Raw genomic sequence first — 19,392 nt, forward strand, 5'->3', positions numbered from 1 at the left:
AAGTGCTTTGTACTGCCTGTATGACTAGCATACTTGAGTGATATGTAGCCAATGTCATCAATTTTATTTTTTTAAGATGTTATTTATTATTTATTTATTTGAGAGAAAGAAAGAGCACCAGGCATGCAGAGTGGGGAGAGGGGCAGAGGAAGAGGGAGAAGCGGATTTCTTACTGAACAGGGAGCTAGACCTGGGCTCAATGATCCCAGGACCCTGGAATCATGACTTGAGCTGAAAGCAGATGCTTAACCCACTGAGCCACCTAGGTGCCCCTTGTTAATGTTATTTTTATATGTGCCTTTGAGTTGAGTTACTTTACCTTTAGAAGGCCAAGAGCTTGCCTTTTCAAACTTGAAAAGTCATAAATCGTGATAATGTTCAGTCATTGGGCTAATTCTTCTTTGGCAAATAATACACTATAAAATTAATGGTTGAACTTTAATGAGCACTCCCTAGTTATAAATTAGAATCTTGAGTTAAACTGTGCTTTGTTTATTTCAGATGCTAACCTTGAGGCATGTGATAGTGTGGGTACAACTTGAAATACCTCCTGCCTCTTGTATATTACATATTAATTTCAACTTGTTAATGACTACAGTGTTTAGCTGTGAATGGAATGGGACTCTTTCATTTTGGTAATTTACAGTCCAATGTCCATTTATTTTAGAACAAATCTGAATTATCAGGAGGATAAAGTTAATTTGTAACTCGCAAGTAAGAAATCTTACAAGTCCCAGAACAAAGTGTGATATCTATTTAAACAGTGAGTGCAGGGTCTATCTGCAATTTAGCATCTAAAGGTCCTTCCCAAAGTCCATGAGGATGATTTCTCCAGACTCCATTGGTGCTAGGGGAGGGGGGGGGTGTTTTTCACATTAAGGAACATGAATCTCATTTAAGTGGCTCTAAAGGGAGAGAGTGCAGTACCTTTGATGTAGAATATGTAAAATTAAGCCTACTCACTCTTTCTTACACTTTTCAACACAAAGTGAGCCTGATAGAACATCCAGGTAGGAGTATAGCTTGCCACTGTGTCACACAAACAAAAGATAAACAGGGTCTGGAACTTCCATGATCATATTTTCGAAGTACTGACTGGTGATTATCTTCCTACTAAATTTGAAAGGGATTATGTGTTTGACTGGTCAGGTCATTAACCTTAGGAAAGAACTGGTCTGTTATTGGAAAAATGAAGGGAAAAATTTTTACTCTGCATTTTCAGGCTAATTTGCTTATAACTTTTAGGGTAGAAAATAATCATGGTAATTTTAAATATTTCACAGGCAATGACAGCATTTCATTTCATTTTTCTGGGAAGAATAGGTGAAAGGTTGCCACAGTGCCCCAGTTGTTTATCAGATAAACCAAGTTTTGTTGTACTGGGGTGGAAATCCAGGGGTGCACAACTGTATGAGGTTGACTTGGGTAAACTTTTACACATAAGTAGCAAACTATAAAACTGTGTTATGTGCACTCATAGTGGAAGATCAACATACAGGCAAACACAGGGCCTAACATTAGTCAGCTATCAGGGACTGAACTGTGTCCCCCCCAAATTCATAAGTCGAAGCCCTGACCCCTAGTATCTCAGAATGTGACAGTATTTGGTTAGTGCTCACTTCAGCAGCACATACTAAAATCAGAATGATACGGAGAAGATTAGCATGGCCCCTGCCCAAGGTTGACATGCAAATTCATGAATCGATCCATATTTTTTTAAAAGGGGGGGTTATTAGATTAAAATGAGTACATTAAGATGGGTCTTGGGTAATCTGACTGGTGTCCTTATAAAAAGGGATTACGACACACAGGGGTGCCATGTGCAGAGGGACAACCATGGGAAGCAGCAGCAAAGAGGCAGCTACTGCAAACGAAGGAGAGAGACCCAGCAGAAACCAACCCTGCTGACGTCTTGATCATGGACTTCCAACATCCAGAACTCTGAGAAAATAAATTTCTGTTGTTTGAACCACCTGGGCTGGGGTATTTTGTTTTGGCAGCCCTAGCAAACGAATACACCAAGGATTAGGAAAGGCATCCTGGAGAAAGGGGTGGTTTGGGTTAAGAGGACTGTAGAAAGTCCACTTTAGAAAACAAAACAAAATAAAACAAAACAAAAACAGGTGCCTGGATGGCTCAGTCAGTTAAATATCTGCCTTTAGCTCAAGTCATGAACTCAGGGTCCTGGGATCAAGCCCCATGTTTGGCTCCCTGCTCAGTGAGGACCCTGCTGCTCCCTCTTACTCTGCCCTTACCCTTGCTCATGCTCTCTCTCTCTTTTTCTCTCTCTCAGATAAATAAATAAGTTTTTTTTTTAAAAAGACAAAGAAAAAGAAAAAAACAAAACAGCTGTGTAGAGGCCTAGAGGTGAGAGAGATCATGATACTTTCCAGTGGCTTGAAAGAAGTTAAGTATAGCCTGGAGCATAATATGCAAGTCAGGAGGGCAAAAAAGAGGGAAGTGTCATGGACATTAGTCACTTTTGGCTGTCTAAGATCTAAACACCCTTCCCATTTTAGGAAAATCCCAAAATCAGCAGAAGGAAGCTCAGAGGGAGCAGATACCCTGTCTCTGAGCTCTCAGAACCTGATATACTGACCTAAAGCCAGTCAGCTCATGTTCCCATCGGAGACTTTGATTCCAGATGGAGGAAAATGAAGGGCAGGATGGTCAGAAATGGTTCACGGTGCCTAGAACCCAATGTCCAGTGGTATGGCAAAACGTGCCAGAAACAACAGAATATAGCTATATGACATCGAGTGTCCAATAACAAGATGGCAGGAATCAAGTAGAGGGCAAGTATTAAGGTATCAAGATGACAGATGCCAGGGCACCTGGGTGACTCAGTTGGTTAAGCGTCTGCCTTTGGCTCAGGTCATGATCCCAGGGACCTGGTATCAAGCCCCACATCAGGCTCCCTGCTTGGCAGGGGGTTCTGCTTCTCCCTCTGCCTCTCCTCCCTGGCTTGTGCCCTCTCTCTTGCTCACTATCCCTCTCTCAAATAAATAAAATCTCTTAAAAAAAATAAAAATGACAGATGCCTACAGCAACAGACTAAGTAAGGTGACCTACTTTCCCTAGTTTGCCCAGGATTTTCCTGATTTTATAACTGAAAACCCCACATCCTGGGAACTCCCTCAGTCCTGAGCATACTTCAGGGGTTGCTGTCTATAAATCAGGCAGCTTGCTCCTCTGATCTGATTTTGTCTGTGCCTTACCTCCCTGGGTTTCTTTTGTTTTTCTAAGCCTTATTCCTTAGCCTCTCTAACAATTCTGTAAGTTACCTAAAAAATTCCTTTTCTGCTTAAGTTAGCATGAATTGGTTTTTCTTGGCTGCAACAAAGAATCCTGAGTACGGTGAAGGGCCTTATAAGTCGTGTTATGAGTTTAGACTTTGTCCAGAGGTCAAGGCAGAGTGCGGAGAGAGGGCACCAGTAGGTTCTAAACAGGGAATACTATAATCAGCTTTTCACCAAAGGATGATCACTTTGGCTACGGTGTGACAATAAATTGAACAAGAGCGATATAGAAGAGTAAAGAGGAAGCAGTGAGAAAAATTAGGAAGTTATGGTAACCAGACAGACCAGAAAGGATGGTTGTCAAGAACCCCTAGGTACTGGGGAGATGAAGAGAAGAGGAATGACTGGAGAGAAATGTAGCAGGGTAGACAGACAGAATTACTGATGGCTGACAGACAACCGAGACCTTTAGGAGTATTGTGAGAGCATCAAGTCAATGCCAAAAACCAGACTGAACATACCCATCCTCAACCACTTTCCACTGACTCAATGTCCACAAGGCTGGCGCCCAGTTGCTCCTGGGTGCCCGCCAGTCCTGATGACCTGCCACTCCCATCAACAGCTGGCCATGAAGAAAGGGAACACTGTACCTCTCTTCCAGTTTCAGCACAATTCTGTTAGGACTATGTGCCCAACCCCTCCCAGAGAGTGTCCAGTCTACATCCATCCCCTCTCATATTCCTGTTTTCCTTGATCACTACCGAGAGAGCAAGTCATTCGTGTCAGCAGCCACACCCTGGCCCAGCTCTTCCCCAAGTCCACTGGAATCTTTGTCCTGTGTTGGTGGTATCCCCACATCTTCAAACTCTTTTCCCGGTGTTCTCTCACCTCTCTGCTCTTTTATGGGGAAAACTGGCTGTCCTCCGAGGACAATGCTTCCCATGAAGCTCTCTCAGATTACTCTCTCATTGCTCAGGGATCCCAGCGTCAGGAAGCAGGGTTAATAGCTTCTCCTTGGCTTCCCCACACGGCTTCCAGACCACCAATTCCCCACCCTCTTGCAACCTTCTGTGGCTGTGAATCTCATGTCATCTGGTATACCTTTTTTCAAACCTCTTCCGACTTTCTTCTTGCTCTCCCTCATTTATTTGCCACCTGACTCAGTACACTTTATTCCAGTGACCTCAATTCTGGACTCTGAATCCCAAATGTCTTCCTCCCGATTACACCTATCATCAAATCCTGGACCTTGTTACCATTTCAAAACCGCACCGCTTCCATCATTACTCATTCAGAAAGCCTACTCTCCAGTCTGTTGAAGTAACCCTACTGCAATTGTTCCTCCGACCTCATCAGCATCTCTAACTGGACTCCTCTACTTTCCTCCTATTCATTAGCTCCCTTTAGTTCAGTTCCCCTTTTATTTATATCAAACTTTATGTCTACCGTTAAAACTTATTTTTTCCCTCTGCCCTTTCTTTGCAATTGCCTAACAAATTCTAACCCCAGATGAATCCTACCATTGCCTTTTTTTTTTTTTTTTAGTATATGTGCTGCTGAAGCGAGCACTACCATTGCCTTTCTTATGTCTGTACTTAGTGAAGATCCAGTGGAGAAAATGGGACCACGAGAGTGCTCATCGTACAAGTGCCCTCCTTAATACCCATTACCCGTTTATCCCACTCCCCACCCACCTCCCTCTCTCAACCCTCAGTGCGTTCTCTATTGTTAAGAGTCTCTTATGTTTCTTTTTCTCTTTCTCTCTTTTTTTTCCCCTTCCCGTACATTCATCTGTTTTGTTTCTGAAATTCTACATATGAGTGGGGCACCTGGGTGGCTCAGTGGGTTAAGCCTCTGCCTTCGGCTCAGGTCTTTGATTTCAGGGTCCTGGGATCAGGCCCCACATTGGGCTCCCCCAGTTCTGCAGGGAGCCTGCTTCCCCTTCTCTCTCTGCCTGCCTACTTGTGACCTCTCTCTCTGTCAAATAAATAAATAAAACCATTTAAAAATTCTAAATATGAGTGAAATCATATGGTATTTGTCTTTCTCTGACTTATTTTGCTTAGCATAATACACTCTAGCTCCATCCATGTTGTTGGAAATGTCAAAACTTCATTCTTTTTGATGGCTGAGTAATATTCCATTATGTATATACACCCCATCTTCTTGATCTGTTTTTCAGTCAATGGACATTTCTGCTCTTTCCATAGTTTGGCTATTGTTGATCAAAGTCTTTAAATCATGAATTTCTGAGACCAAGTTCTAGGCTTTCTTTTCTCAGACCTCCACACCTTCCTCTCCAATAATAACCTCATGTACTCCCAGGCTCCAACTCCATCAATTTTTGAGAGACTGTGAATTCCAAACGTATATCTCCAGATGGAGTCTCTTCTCTGAGCTTTACATCTTTATATATGGTTGCCTACTCAAACATCTCTATTTGCACATCTTACAGACATCTGAAACTCAACATGTTCATGTTCAAAACGTTAAACTTCTTTTCTCTCAAATCTCCATATTAATTAGTGGCACTAGAACATTTCCCACTTTGTTTACACTAAATGTAAGATTCATGCTTTCTGCGTCTCATTCACCCCTGCCTCTCTATGTAATTAATTACAAGCCCTGCCAATTTATTCAATAAATAATTGAGAGTCAACTATTTTCGGGCACTTCCCTAGGCACTAAGGTATAGTCTACAACAACAAAAAATAAAAACCTCTGCTTTCTATGGAGCTTTTATTTGAGAAATACAAGCTTTGTGACCCCAACATTTTGTCTGGCAATATGAGTGTATGTTCAGTAAGTGATAGCTACATTACAATATTTTAAGTGAAGGAGATGATTGATCCCTCTCTGGTTAGGTCATACCATGCTTAAAGACCAACCAAGTATAAAGGAACTTGAATTTGTTTCCAGTAACTTTTTTTAAAGATTTATTTGACAAAGAGAGAAAGAGATCACAAGTAAGCAGAGCATCAGGCAGAGAGAGAGGGGGAAGCAGTCTCCCTGCCATACAGAGAGCCTGATGTGGGGTTCAATCCCAGGACCCTGAGATCATGACCTGAGCCGAAGGCAGAGGCTTAACCCACTGAGGCACCCAGGCGCCCCACCAGTAATTTTTTTTTTTTGAGAATGCTAGAAATGTAGAGCTAGAAATTTATAGAAATGTAGGCCTGGAGACCTAAAATTATAACAAAAATTGTCTAATATATTGAAGTGCAAGAACTTGAGAGAAGAGCTGTATGGTGTTCTCTAATCCAACAAATATGTAATAAACATATGCTTTCAGCTAGGCATCGTAGCTAGATACTGTCAAAAACTGTGTGAGTTTACACTCTTTCCAAGCTAACAATCTAACACAGTTTCATAAATGCTGCCAGAAAGTACCTGAGCCAGAGGACTTTATTCTTCAGAGCACAGCAAGCAGCCTGAGCTTCCTTTCAGTTCTCCTTGCCTCCCCAAATCCCATGATGGTAGGCCAGATGGATGCTGCACGTGCAACGGGTTTGTGTCACAGCTGAAGAACGCTGAACTTAGGAAACTTTAATCTTTTATAATGAACTGCAGGCCAAAGTGGCTAGGCTTTGCTTCAGAGGGAGACGTTATCTTTAAACACTGGATAGCAACAAACCTGCCTTTTGCACGGTGGGATACAGCTATGCCAATCATCCAAAGCTGTTCCCTATATTGGTCAGAGTTCTCCATGGAAAGAGAACCAAAATAATATATTTAATGAGATTTATTTTAAAGAATTGGCTCCTACGATTGTGGGACTGCCAAGTCCAAAATCTGCAGGGCAGGACAGCAGGCTGGAGACCTAGGGAAGGGTTGATGAGGCAGCTGGGGTCTGAAGGCAGCCTGGAGGCAGAATTCTCTTTTCCTCCAGGGACATCGGTCTTTTCTCATAAGTCTTTTAACTGATTGGATGAGGTCCACCTACATGATGGAGGGTAATCGTCTGTATTCAAAGTCTACTGTTCTTATTGTTAACTGTCTCTTTAAAAATCCTCACAGCAACATCTGTAGTAGTGTTTGACAAAAAAACTAAGTACTGTGGGCTAGTCCAGCTGACTCATTAAATTAACCACATTAGTCCAGAGATTCATAAAAAAATTGTCCCTCTTTACTATGCATCATTTTTTCTGTCAAGATAGCCTTGTTAATGGGGTGCCTGGGTGGCTCAGTGGTTAAAGCCTCTGCCTTCAGCTCAGGTCATGATCCCAGGGTCCTAGGATCAAGCCCCCCATCCGGATCTCTGCTCCGCAGGGATCCTGCTTCCTCCTCTCTATCTCTGCCTGCCTCTCTGTCTGCCTACTTGTGATCTCTATCAAATAAATAAATAATCTTAAAAAAAGATAGCCTTGTTAATACGATAATTAAAATATTACATTGACATACATATAACATATTTTAAAAAACTGTCTCCCAACATGTACTTAATGTTTGAAATTCATTAATTGCTGATGTCTAGACCTCCCCTCACGATGCCAATTTACCTTCAAAATCTAAAACAAACCTTAATATTAAACATTAACCGTTAACATTAAACATTAAACAGAAATTATGCATTTCTCATTCATACGTGCATTTATTTTTAGTATGAGCCTGGTTGTAAGTGCTTGGGACACAAAATTTCAGTTCCTGCCCTTTAAGACACTCACCAGACGAGAATACATCAAGAGCTTGGATAAGCTGTACCCAGGGTGCCATGGGAACACCTAGACAGGAGGAAGAAGGGAAGAAGCAGTCACATCTGAGCAACTTCACAGGGTGACCAAAGGGAGGCAGTAATTTCACAAAACTGGGGCTTCCAAGCTCACGTCAGTGTGATGGCTACAAGAGATACTTTAGAGTAAACTAGTATCATCCTGAAATCCTGACTGATTTCATCAAGGTTTATAAACTGTTGGGTTCTTCCCCTTCGCACTCTAAAAAGAAGCCGCTTACTGGGTACCCCCATCCTGCTCCCACCACTCACAGGCCGCCCCCGCCTCCACTCGCTTCCAGCTCTGGGCCGGCCACGCCCCCGCCCGGCCGCACTCCTTTCCAGCCCCACCCCCACTTTCTCTCCACCCCGCCCCTCTCGCCTAGCCTCTCCCCCTCGCCCCCCCCCCGCCGCTCTGGCGCGGAGGACTGTGGGAGCCGCTTCCTTGGATTCCGCGCGTGGCAACGACTTGGGCGCCGCGCTCTGGCCTACGCGTGCTCTTGGTAGATTTCTCGAAAAAGCCGCGTCGTACCCTGCTAGACTCGCGGTCGCTCTGCTCCCCCTCGCCGGGAGGTAGGAGAAGGGTCCGGGGGCAAGGAGCGCCTCTAGCCGGCGCGGGCGGGCCCGCGGCGGATGGCGGTCGCGAGGCTGGGCCCCTGGCGGCACGCCCCCGCGCGGGTCCCTGGCGCGCCGCTCGGGGCGGGGGTTTGGTTTGCGGAGGGGCCCAGGCTGCCCACCGGCACTTCCTTCTGTCCCGCCTTCGGCTGGACGCGGCCTGCAGGCCCCACGTCTGTCACTCTCAAGCGCGGGCGTTGCTTCCCCGAGTTTGTTACTCCTCTAAGCAGCGTTGGGCGGTGCTACTCCGCACCGGGCGGCGGTACCAAATCAGTCACCCTACAACCGGGAAATTCGAACCCAGATTAGACCTTTCCACCACCTCTGGAATTTCATAGGAGATACACTGAATATTCATCTTTATTTTTGTGTGTTATTTAAAACTTTTAAAAAAATTTTTAAAGATTTTATTTGTTGTGTGTATAGAGAGAGATCACAAGTAGGCAGAGCAGCAGGCGTGGGGGGGGGCAGGCTCCCCAATGAGCAGAGAGCCTGATGTGGGGCTCAATCCCAGGACCCTGAGACCATGATCAGAGCCGAAGGCAGAGGCTTAACCCACTGAGCCACTTAGGCGCCCCAGAATTTTTGAAATCTTCTAATAAAATGTTTAATACGTGAAGTAGGAGAGGACACAAAAGAAGGCATAAGCCTGTACTTAGCCTCACGAGGATGAAAGACATTTCCAAAGACTTGAAGGATTGTTTTTCCAAGATTCTTTCTAGAGCTAAAATCCCACTTTTCCTTTTACCAAGTGGATTTTCTGCTTGTGACCTTTTGAGGAACTACAATAGGCATTTTGGATGTAGACTATCCAACTATCCCACTGACTAGTGGGAGTGTGTTTTTCAAAGACAAACAGGCTGGGGCACCTGGGTGGCTCAGTGAATTAAAGCCTCTGACTTCAGCTCGGGTCATGATCCCAGAGTCCTGGAATCGAGCCCTGCATCAGGCTCTCTGCTCAGCAAGAAGCCTGCTTTGCCCTCTCTCTCTGTCAGCCTCTCTGCCTACTTGTGATCTCTGCTTGTCAAATAAATAAAATCTTAAAAGAAAAATAAACAAACTTTCACATTTTAAAAAAAGATGTTACTGGCATTTAATTTATGTTGAAGTAGTGTTATCCCCAGATTGCTTCAACGCTAATGGGTTGTTTTGTGTATGAACTGCTTTTGAACCCTTGGGGAATCCAGAGAACTGAAGTTTTACTATTTGCTCAGCCACCCGTACTTCACCTTTCCCGGTCTCACTTTCCACATTTCTAAGATTAATTTGCTCACTAGATGTCTGTGCAGAAGTCCCAGATGTAAGCTAATTACATTGGGGTTGCAACCCAGCGAGAAGGTATTTCTCTAGTTCTAAAAGTTTTTTTTCATGACATGCAAGTAAGCTGAACTGACCGAAATGGGACTCATAATCAGAAAGTTCTCAAAGTGTGGTTCTCATATCAGCATCATCAACACTTGGGAGCTTGCATCAGAAATGCACACTGTAAGGAATAGAGGGGGTCGTGATGACTCCCACCCAGGACTTAATGAAACGTAAACTCTGCTGGTGAGGGAGTAACAATCTGTATTTTAACAAGCCCTTAGATTTCCATGTATGCCAAAGTTTGAGAACCACTGGTTTAGTGTTCTCTGAGCTAAAGCTTCTAGGTTAAAATATTTTCTCTTATACCAATGACTTTTATTTTTCAAATTTTTATTTCTTGACATATAATTGACATACACGTTTCAGCTGTGCAACATAGTGATTTGAAATTTATATACATCACAGAATGATCACAATAAATGTAGTTTACCATCTGTCACCAAAGTTATTACCATATTATGGTCTCTATACTGTAATGTACATCCTCATGACTTATTTTATTACTGGGAGTTTGTATTCTGGCAACTTTTAATACTTTTGATGGTGTTTGGAATGAACATTTCTATCTGATTGCCGTTTTCTCTCATAGTTTTCATCTCTAAAGAAAGACCTAAGTGTAAGAGCTAAAACCATAAAGCTCTTAAAATAAAACAGGTATAAATCTTCTTGATCTGGGATTAGGCAGTGGTTTTTTGTTGTTGCTGTTTGTTTGTTTGTTTTAGATGCAACACCAAAAGCACAAGCAACCAAGGAAAAAATGGAGAAGCTGTACATGATCAAAATTCAAAGGACAATTCAAAGGGTACTATCAAGAAAATAAAAGGACAGCACATAGAATGGGATAAAAATATTTGCAAATCGATCTGATAAGGTCTGGTATCCAGAATATATAAAAGATTTTTGTAAATCAGATAAGACAGATAACCCAATTTTTAAAAATGGGCAAAACATCTGAGCAAAGCTTCTCCAAAAAGATATGGTCAATAAGTGTCAATAAGTGTACAAAAAGATGCTAAACATCGTTTGTCTCCAAGGAAATGCAAATCAAAACCACAAAGATAACATTATATATCCATTAGAATGGCAATAATCAAAAAGGGCAATAACAAGTGTTGTCTAGGACTTGGAAAAATTGGAAATTATATATATATTATATATATATAATAATAATTTCATTGCTGGTGGAATGTAAAATGTGCAGCCACTTTGGAGTCCAGCAGCTTCTCCAAGAATTAAACGTAGAGTTGCCACATGACCCAATGATGCCATTCCTAGGTATACACTCAATAGAATTGAAAATTTATGTCCACACTAAACTGACACAAATGTTCATAGCAGTTTTATTCATAATAACTGTAAAGGGAAACAATCCAAATGCCCATTAACTAATAAATAGATAAAATATTATTCATCCACAAAAAGGAATCAAGTACTGGTGTGTGCTACGGCATAGACACACCTTGAAAACATTATATTAAGTGAAAGAAGCCAGGCATAAAAGACTACATATTTGATGATTCCATATGAAATATCCAGAATTGGCAAATCCATAGAGACAGTAGATTAGTGCCATAGGCTGAGTGGAGGGAGGAATGGAGAGTAGTCACTAAATGGAGAGTAGTTACTAAAAGGGTCCCAGATTTCTTTTAGAGTGATGAGAGTGTTCTGGAATTAGATAGTGATGGTAGATGCAGAACCTTGTGAATATACTAAAAACCACTGAATTGTATACCTTAAAAGTAAATTTTGTGGTATGTGAATTATACAAAAAATTAATAATTTTATATTTCACATAAAGCTTTTTTTAAAGGTTACAAGTAGCCACATAGGTTTGGCATTATCCTGAGCAATAAGATTAAGCTGAAATTTTTGTCAGAATTTACTGGCACACTTAAAATGGTACAAGCTATAAAGAAAATACGGAACTTAAGGTAAAGTAGTTCAGTACTACATTTCTCGGGTAACTGTCCTGCCCCCTCCCCCAAACTGTCTAAAATATTTCTCAGTTTGAATGATTACTTGTCCAAGAATTCTTCCCAAATTCTCTAGTATTTACAGCATTTACTTAGAGTATATGTATACAGTAATTATATTTTTCCCACACTTTTTATGTTACTTTTCTCTGACATCTGTTTTATTCTGTCTTGCATTTTTTCCTCAACATTTTAGTACAGATATTTTCAAATGTATTGTATTAAATGTATGGTATTAAAGAATTTTACAGGGAATGTCATACCTGCTCCATAGATTCTACAATTACCATTTTTCTGTACTTGCTGTATCACAAACCTATGTATTTATCCATGTTATTTTTAAAAATTTTTTTAAAGATTTTATTTGTTTGACAGAGTGAGAAAGAGACAGTGAGAGAGGGAACACAAGCAGGGAAATGGGAGAAGCAGGCTTCCCTCCCAGCAGAGAGCCCAATGTGGGGCTTGACCCCAGAATCCTGGGATCATGACCTGAGCAGAAGGCAGACAGTTAATGACTGAGCCACCCAGGCGCCCCTATCTATGTCATTTTTATGCACATCAAACTAAATTACAGATATTAAGCTTTCCCTTAAATTCTTAGGTAGGCATATTAATTATAGTTTGACCTTTATTTACAGTTTTTTCTTTCAAGAAAAAATGTACAATGAAAAGAAAAATTTCAAGTATGCATTTGTGGAGTTTTTACAAGTGTCTGTACCAGTATAACCCAAACCCGTCAGGATATAGAATATTTGTCACCCTAGAAAATTCTGTAGTCATGCACTTTTTCATTCAGTCTCTAATCTCAACACCTAAAAATCAACCACTCTTCTGATTGTTTTCCAAAATAGTTTTGCCTGTCCTAGAATTTTAAATCAATGAAACAACCCATAAGGTAGTTTTGTGAGGCTTATTTCACTCAGCATAATGCTTCCATATTATATGTGTCGTTAGTGCCCTCTTTTTTATTGCTGAATAATACTTGGTTGCATAAATATGGCACATTTGCTTATCCATTCTGTTGATAGGCACCTGCTCCATTTCTAGTTTTTGGCACTTTTGTAGATCAATGTTTTCATTTCTCTCAGGTAAATACTTGGAGTGGAGTTGCTGAGTAATAAGAAATAAATGTTAATTTTATGGGGCGCCTGGGTGGCTCAGTGGGTTAAGCCTCTGCCTTCAGCTCGGGTCATGGTCTCAGGGTCCTGGGATCGAGCCCCGCATCGGGCTCTCTGCTTGGCAGGGAGCCTGCTTCCCCCCTCTCTCTCTGCCTGCTTCTCTGCCTACTTGTGATCTTTGTCTGTCAAATAAATAAATAAAATCTTAAAAAAAAAACTGTTAAGTTTATGAAACTGCCAGGCTTCCCCCCCCCCCAAAATTGTACTATAGTACACCCCCGATAACAATGTATGACTGTTTAGATTACTCCATCTCTGCTGACCTTTTCTGGTTTTGGTTTTTTAAATTTAACCGTTGTGGTGGGTGTATAGTGGTTTCTGCATTCTGTTGTAATTGACATACCTTCTGTATTTGATACTAAGCTCTTTGAAAATAAGGGCAACCAACTGTACTTCTCTTGAGTGCCTGTCACTGTCCTTTTAATGTAATAAGTGTGGAATAAATTTGAAATGAGAGCAATGGATGAATGTTTGGACACCTGGTTTTCAGAATTTGATATGAAAAAAATTTTAAGTCATAAAAATATGTAGCAGTAAATTTGACCAGAATGTTTGTTAAGTAGTTATATTTTGTTTCAATTAAGAATTATTTCATATAACAAGAACATATTTACACTGCCAATTTTTCATAGGTACAAATGATGCAAAATGTACACCTGGCCCCAGAGACAGATGAAGATGATCTTTATTCTGGTTATAATGACTACAATCCAACCTATGATACTGAGGTAAAAAAAAACAAACAAAAAAACCAACCAAAACAGAATATTTTATGTTTGTCTTTGCTAACCAGCTGGTTCATGAAAACTTCGGGTTTGAGTGTTCTGCTTTATTTTGCTTTAGTTTAAATAAACTGGTTAAAAGCCTAGAAAAGTGCTGTTACTGAAGTCTGTACTAACTTCTACTAATAGTATTAATTTCAGCAAAAGGGAAAATCATGAGAAAGGTTATATAAATAAATTAGGATTAATTATATACTTGTGTTTTCCAGCACTAGCTATCTCAATGTGTAAGTAAAAAGATTTGAGTTGCTTGAGGCATCTAAAACCAGTTTTTTTTAAATGCTATAAGTGTGAAATGTCGTATAGTGATTTTTTTCTTTTAATTAAATTATGATTATAGAAAACTTAGGAAATAGAAATAAGTGTAAAGAAAAATTAAAATTAAAGGAATGGTAACCATCCAGAAATAAATGTTAACTAGCATATGCATATCTCACCAAACATTTCCCTATGTAAATTTATGTGTATCTCTGTATATTTTGGATAAAATGGTATCATTAATCATTCATTTATATCCATCTATATCTACTTAAACTTTAAAAAAAGATGAAATTGTTAAGACAAATACTTGAATTTTTAAAAAATATTTGAGTATTTTAAATGTTTATATCATTGTGAGAGTTAGAGTTTCCAAACTGTAAAACAAAAGAAAACTTTTTTTATAAAGTTAGCTTGAATTAGTGTGTGAATAAAGTAAGGGTGAAGGATATGGTTGTTAATTTTTTTGCTAGTATATAATAATCAAATACTAGCATTTATAGAACTTTATATGAATTTAGGAAATCTTATTCTAGAGTGTTTTATATTGCTTTAGTAATTTTTCAATTGTTTTTTCCTCTGGAGAAAAAGTAGTCTGTGAATGTGAGATCTGGAAAGAAAACAAGGAAAGAAAATAGAAACCATTCACTTAACTCTGTATGAAATAAAAATCTAAGAGATATAATCATTTGTAGATAATCTGAAAAACACAGAAGTTTGGAGGGAAATAAAACAATGTAAATCCTATCACCCAAAGATCACTTAGAGATTGATATAATTAATCACTTGACATTTTGCTGTATTCTGTCTTTTAATATACACAAGTGTTTCCCTCCTTGTGTATACTGTGTATACACGTAGATATGATTATGTGGACTCCTTTTTAAAAACTTACACTAAAACATAGGTGTTTTACTAAGTTTGCATAGATTTTGAAAACAACTGAACCCTTCACCTTTTTTCCCAGTTTTAAAATTTGCATGTATAAAATGTACACGCTCCGTGTTAAAAACAAAATTATCTGTAATCCCATCACTCCAAAATAACTACTATTAATATTTTGTTGCATTGTCCTTCCTTCATGCATACATGTACAGTATTCCTTTAGCATCTTTGGAATTGAACTAGCATTTACTTTTCTGTTTGCTTTTATACATTTAACTACATCAGAAGCACTAACTCATGATACTAAGAATTTAAATACAGTTGACCCTTTAACAACATGGAGTTTAGGGACACTGACTCACCTCATTCCCCCCATGCAATCAAAAATCTACATACAACTTTTGACCCCCCCAAAACATAACTACTAATAGCCCACTGTTGACCAGAGGCCTTATGATAACATCATCAATTAACATATATTTTGTATGTTTTATATATCATATACTGTATCCTTATAGTAATATCTTTTTCTTAATTTTTTCAGTATTTTTAGGCTGGATGGCTTGCAAGTTTTTTCAAATTGTCACAAGTCTCCCAAAATTTCCCAATATGCTTATTGGGGAAAAATCCACGTATAATTAGACCAATGCAGTTCAAACCTGTGTTGTTCAAGGTCAACTGTAAAATTTTAATTGCTGCATTCTACTAAATATGTATAGATGATTAGAATTCTTTTCAGATCATAGGATATTTATTTCCAGTTTTCTACTGTTCTAAATAACTATGCAGTGAACAATTTTATGCATAAATGATTTTCTATATTTTGAGCAAACATTTCCTTGGCTAGAGTCCCAGAATGGAATTAATAGATCATGAATATGACCGCTTCTGAAGCACCAGCGAAACTTCCTAACTTCTTAGGTCATCACAGTGTAGCTTCATTGTTTAATTCAAAGAGAATATTCAGAATGCCAGACACAAAAATTAATTAAATAGTAAAATAAAAATGACGTTTGGTTTACTCACAGTTTTCTTATATCTTAATTAATTGGAATAATAACAAGTTCCATATGTAAATGAATTGAAACAGTTTCTAAGATGTTGAAGATTATGCAAATTGCTAATAAAATTGCAAAAAAAATTACAAAAGTTGTGTTAGTTTGGTATTTGTAAGTTGAGAGTTTATTGACAGTTTTTTTTTTAGTTTGTCATTTAGTTAAAGTTCACCAAGTTCATTAATAAAATTTTACTTATCGTTTAGGAATATTAGAAGCTTCCTTTTCCTAAGGCATCTGCCAAAGTAGTATAAACAATTGTGCTGAAGGTTGCTTTTGGCTTTATACTTCATATAAAAGTTGCTTAGTTTCCATGAGTAACTGAAAATTGTGTGCTTACTAATTTTCTGTAGTTGATATGGAGGTTACAAAGATTATTTAAGGTAAAAATTAAAGAATACTTGGATATAATAAAAGCACATTTAAAGTGCATTTTATTCTCTAACACTGAAAAGAAAAAAATTTTTAAAAATAGAAAAAATAAAGTGCATCTTATTAACATCCTGTATATAAACATTTTACTTTGTTTGCAGAGGTTTTAAAAGTTAATTGATTGTTATCTTTTTTAATTTGTATTTTTTTTAACAATCAGAAGTACATTTTTGTGGGAAGTAGACTGAAATAAATCAGACGCAAGTCTAACAGTTACCTGTAACATCTGTATGAAGAGTTAGAGCCAGAGTTTGTGTTGGTGAAGGAGTAGGAAGTAAAGGCTGGTTAGAAGGTTGGTGGTTGGCAAAACTGGGTGCTTTTGAGAGAATTTGAAACATTTCAATCTTGCTCTTGACCGGTACTACTTTCCTCACCTTTCTTGATGAAGAATATGAATACATGCAGGAATCAGCAAAGCATAATAACATTTTATTTCAACTGAGGCTTTGGCTCCAAATGGGACAGCAGGTTGGACCCTGTGGAGCCTTCTGTTTGCTCAGCTCCAGTCTGAATTCCAGACTTTACTTCTCCAGCGAAATGAAATGTCCTAAGGCTTTTTCAAGGTGTTGCTAGTAACTACGGTCCCAGAATATGGAAAAAGTGAAGGGAGGGAGAGAGGACAGACAGAGAGAGAGAAAGAGAAAGAGATGGTTCTCTGCTCTTACTGCTCTAGCTCTTTGGAAGGACGAAGAATAAAGGCATATCCTTGTGTACTTGATATTTTATCCGGGCATAATGATACCACAAATTTAAATCGTGGCCAATAAGATAAGATACCCTTACAGTTGACTGACATTACCAGTATTCCTCTTCCTAGACAAGGAAGGAGCCTTGATATTAGGGTAGCTTGAGGGGGGAGCTTTGAAGACAAGAGTCCTTGAGCTGCTATCTGGGTACCAACAGATGGGGTGAGATGAATTACAGAGGATCATGAATACCAAAGAAGACATTAAACTTATTTTTCTTAATTCTTACTTCATGTTGTTAAACTGTTGAATTTGCTTATTTGTTTTAGGAATTAGAGAATGACACAGCTTTTCAGCAAGCAGTGAGAACTAGTCATGGCAGAAGACCTCCAGTAAGTGAAATTTTGTTGTTGTTGTTGTGATAAAAAAACACATAACATAAAATTTCCATCTTAGCCACTTTTTATTTTATTTTAAAATTCTAGTTGTTAATAGTGTTATATTAGTTTCAGGTGTAGCATATAATGAATAAACATTTCCATATATCACCTCGTGCTTATCACATCAAGTGCCCCCTTAATCCTCATCACCTATTTCACACACCCTTCCCCATACACCCCCCCCACCCCTAGTAACCATCAGTTTATTCTCTATTGCTAAGAGTCTGTTTCTTGATTTGTCTTTTTTTCCCTTTGCTCGTTTGTTTTGTTTCATAAATTCCACATATGAGTGAAATCAAATGACATTTGTCTTTCTCTGTCTTATTCTGCTTAGCATTATGCTTCCTAGCTCCATCCATTTCCTTGCAAATGGCAAGATTTCATTCCTTTATATGGATGAATAATTTTCCATTTTATATATACCATCTCTTTATCCATTCATCAATTGTTGGACACTTAGGCTGCTTCCATAATTTGGCTGTTGTAAATGATGCTATTGTAAACATAGGGGTGCATGAATCCCTTTGAATTAATGTTTTTATTTTCTTTGGGTAAATACTCAGTAGTGCAATTGCTGGATCATATAGTAGTTCTATTACTAACTTTTTGACATACCTCCATACTGTTATCTACAGTGGTTGTACCAGTTTGCATTCCCACTAACAGTGCAAGGATGTTTCTTTTTCTCCACATCCTCGCCAACACCTGTTGTTTCTGGTGTTGTTGATTTTAGCCACTCTAACAGGTGTGAGGTGGTAGCTCACTGTAGTTTTGATTTGCATTTCCCGGGTGGTAGGTGATGATGATCACTTGAATTTTATAAGTTATTTATGTATTTTGGATAGTAACTTTATTGGATAAGTCATTTGCAAATATCTTCTCCCCTTCCATAGTTTGCCTTTAGTTTTTTAGATTGCTTCCTTTGCTGTGCAGAAGCCTTTTACTTTGATATAGTCCCAGTAGTTTATTTTTGCTTTAATTTCCCTTGCCTCAGGAGACCTATCTAGAAAAAAGTTGCTGTGGCCAATGCCAGAGAAATTACTGCTTGTGCTTTTTTCAAGGACTTCTATGGTTTCAGATCTCACATTTAGGATTTTAATCCATTTTGAGTTTATTTCGTTTATGGTAAAAGAGAATGGTCTAGTTTCATTCTTTTTCATGTGGCTGTCCAGTTTTCCCAGCACCACTTATTGAAGAGGCTGTCTTTTTCCAATAGGTATTTTCCTGCTTTGTTGACAATTAATTGGCCATATAGTTGTGAGGTCATTTCTGGGTTTTTGTTCTGTTCCATTGATGTACTTGTCTATTTTTGTGCCAGGACCATACTGTTTTGCTTACTACACTCTGTAAAATAACCTGAAGTCTGGAATTGTGATGCCTCCAACTTGGCTTTTCTTTTCCAAGATTGTTGTCGCGATTTGGGGTCTTTTGGAACAATTTTGGAATTTTGGAATTGTTCTGTGAAAAATGCTCTCAGTTTTGATAGGAATTGCATTAAATGTATAGATTGCTTCGGATAGTATCAACATTTTAACAATATTTGTTCTTCCAATCGTAATGTCTTTGGATTTCTGCAGTTCCTTTCATCAGTGTTTGACAGTTTTCAGAATACAGGTCTTTCACCACTTCTGTTAAGTTTATTCCTAGGTATCTTATTATTTTTGGTAGCATTGTAAATGGGATTGGTTCCTTAATTTCTCTTTCTGCTGCTTCATTATAGAAACACAACAAATTGCTGTATGTTGATTTTGTGTCCTGTGACTTTACTGAAATCAT

General features: G+C 38.9%; 1 protein-coding gene and 1 non-coding gene across 6 annotated transcripts in view; both read left to right on the forward strand.

Moving 5' to 3' along the window:
* The first annotated feature begins 1,613 nt into the window (after nt 1-1,613).
* Nucleotides 1,614-1,716, forward strand: LOC123925353. The gene has a single exon (XR_006814960.1). It is a non-coding gene; the product is annotated as a U6 spliceosomal RNA (small nuclear RNA).
* A 6,673-nt stretch (nt 1,717-8,389) lies between these two features.
* The window catches only part of IFT88 (intraflagellar transport 88), a 158,127-nt gene continuing 147,124 nt past the window's right edge, over nt 8,390-19,392 (forward strand). For all 5 annotated transcript variants that reach the window (XM_045978360.1, XM_045978362.1, XM_045978361.1 and 2 more), the window contains exons 1-3: nt 8,390-8,520; nt 13,711-13,806; nt 17,506-17,568. In XM_045978360.1, coding sequence (XP_045834316.1) covers nt 13,717-13,806; nt 17,506-17,568 — 153 coding nt within the window. In that variant the 5' untranslated portion in view covers nt 8,390-8,520; nt 13,711-13,716. The remainder of the gene's footprint in view (nt 8,521-13,710; nt 13,807-17,505; nt 17,569-19,392) is intronic.

This window comes from Meles meles, chromosome 14 (assembly GCF_922984935.1).
Source record: "Meles meles chromosome 14, mMelMel3.1 paternal haplotype, whole genome shotgun sequence".
In the NCBI taxonomy this organism is placed as follows: Eukaryota; Metazoa; Chordata; class Mammalia; order Carnivora; family Mustelidae; genus Meles; species Meles meles.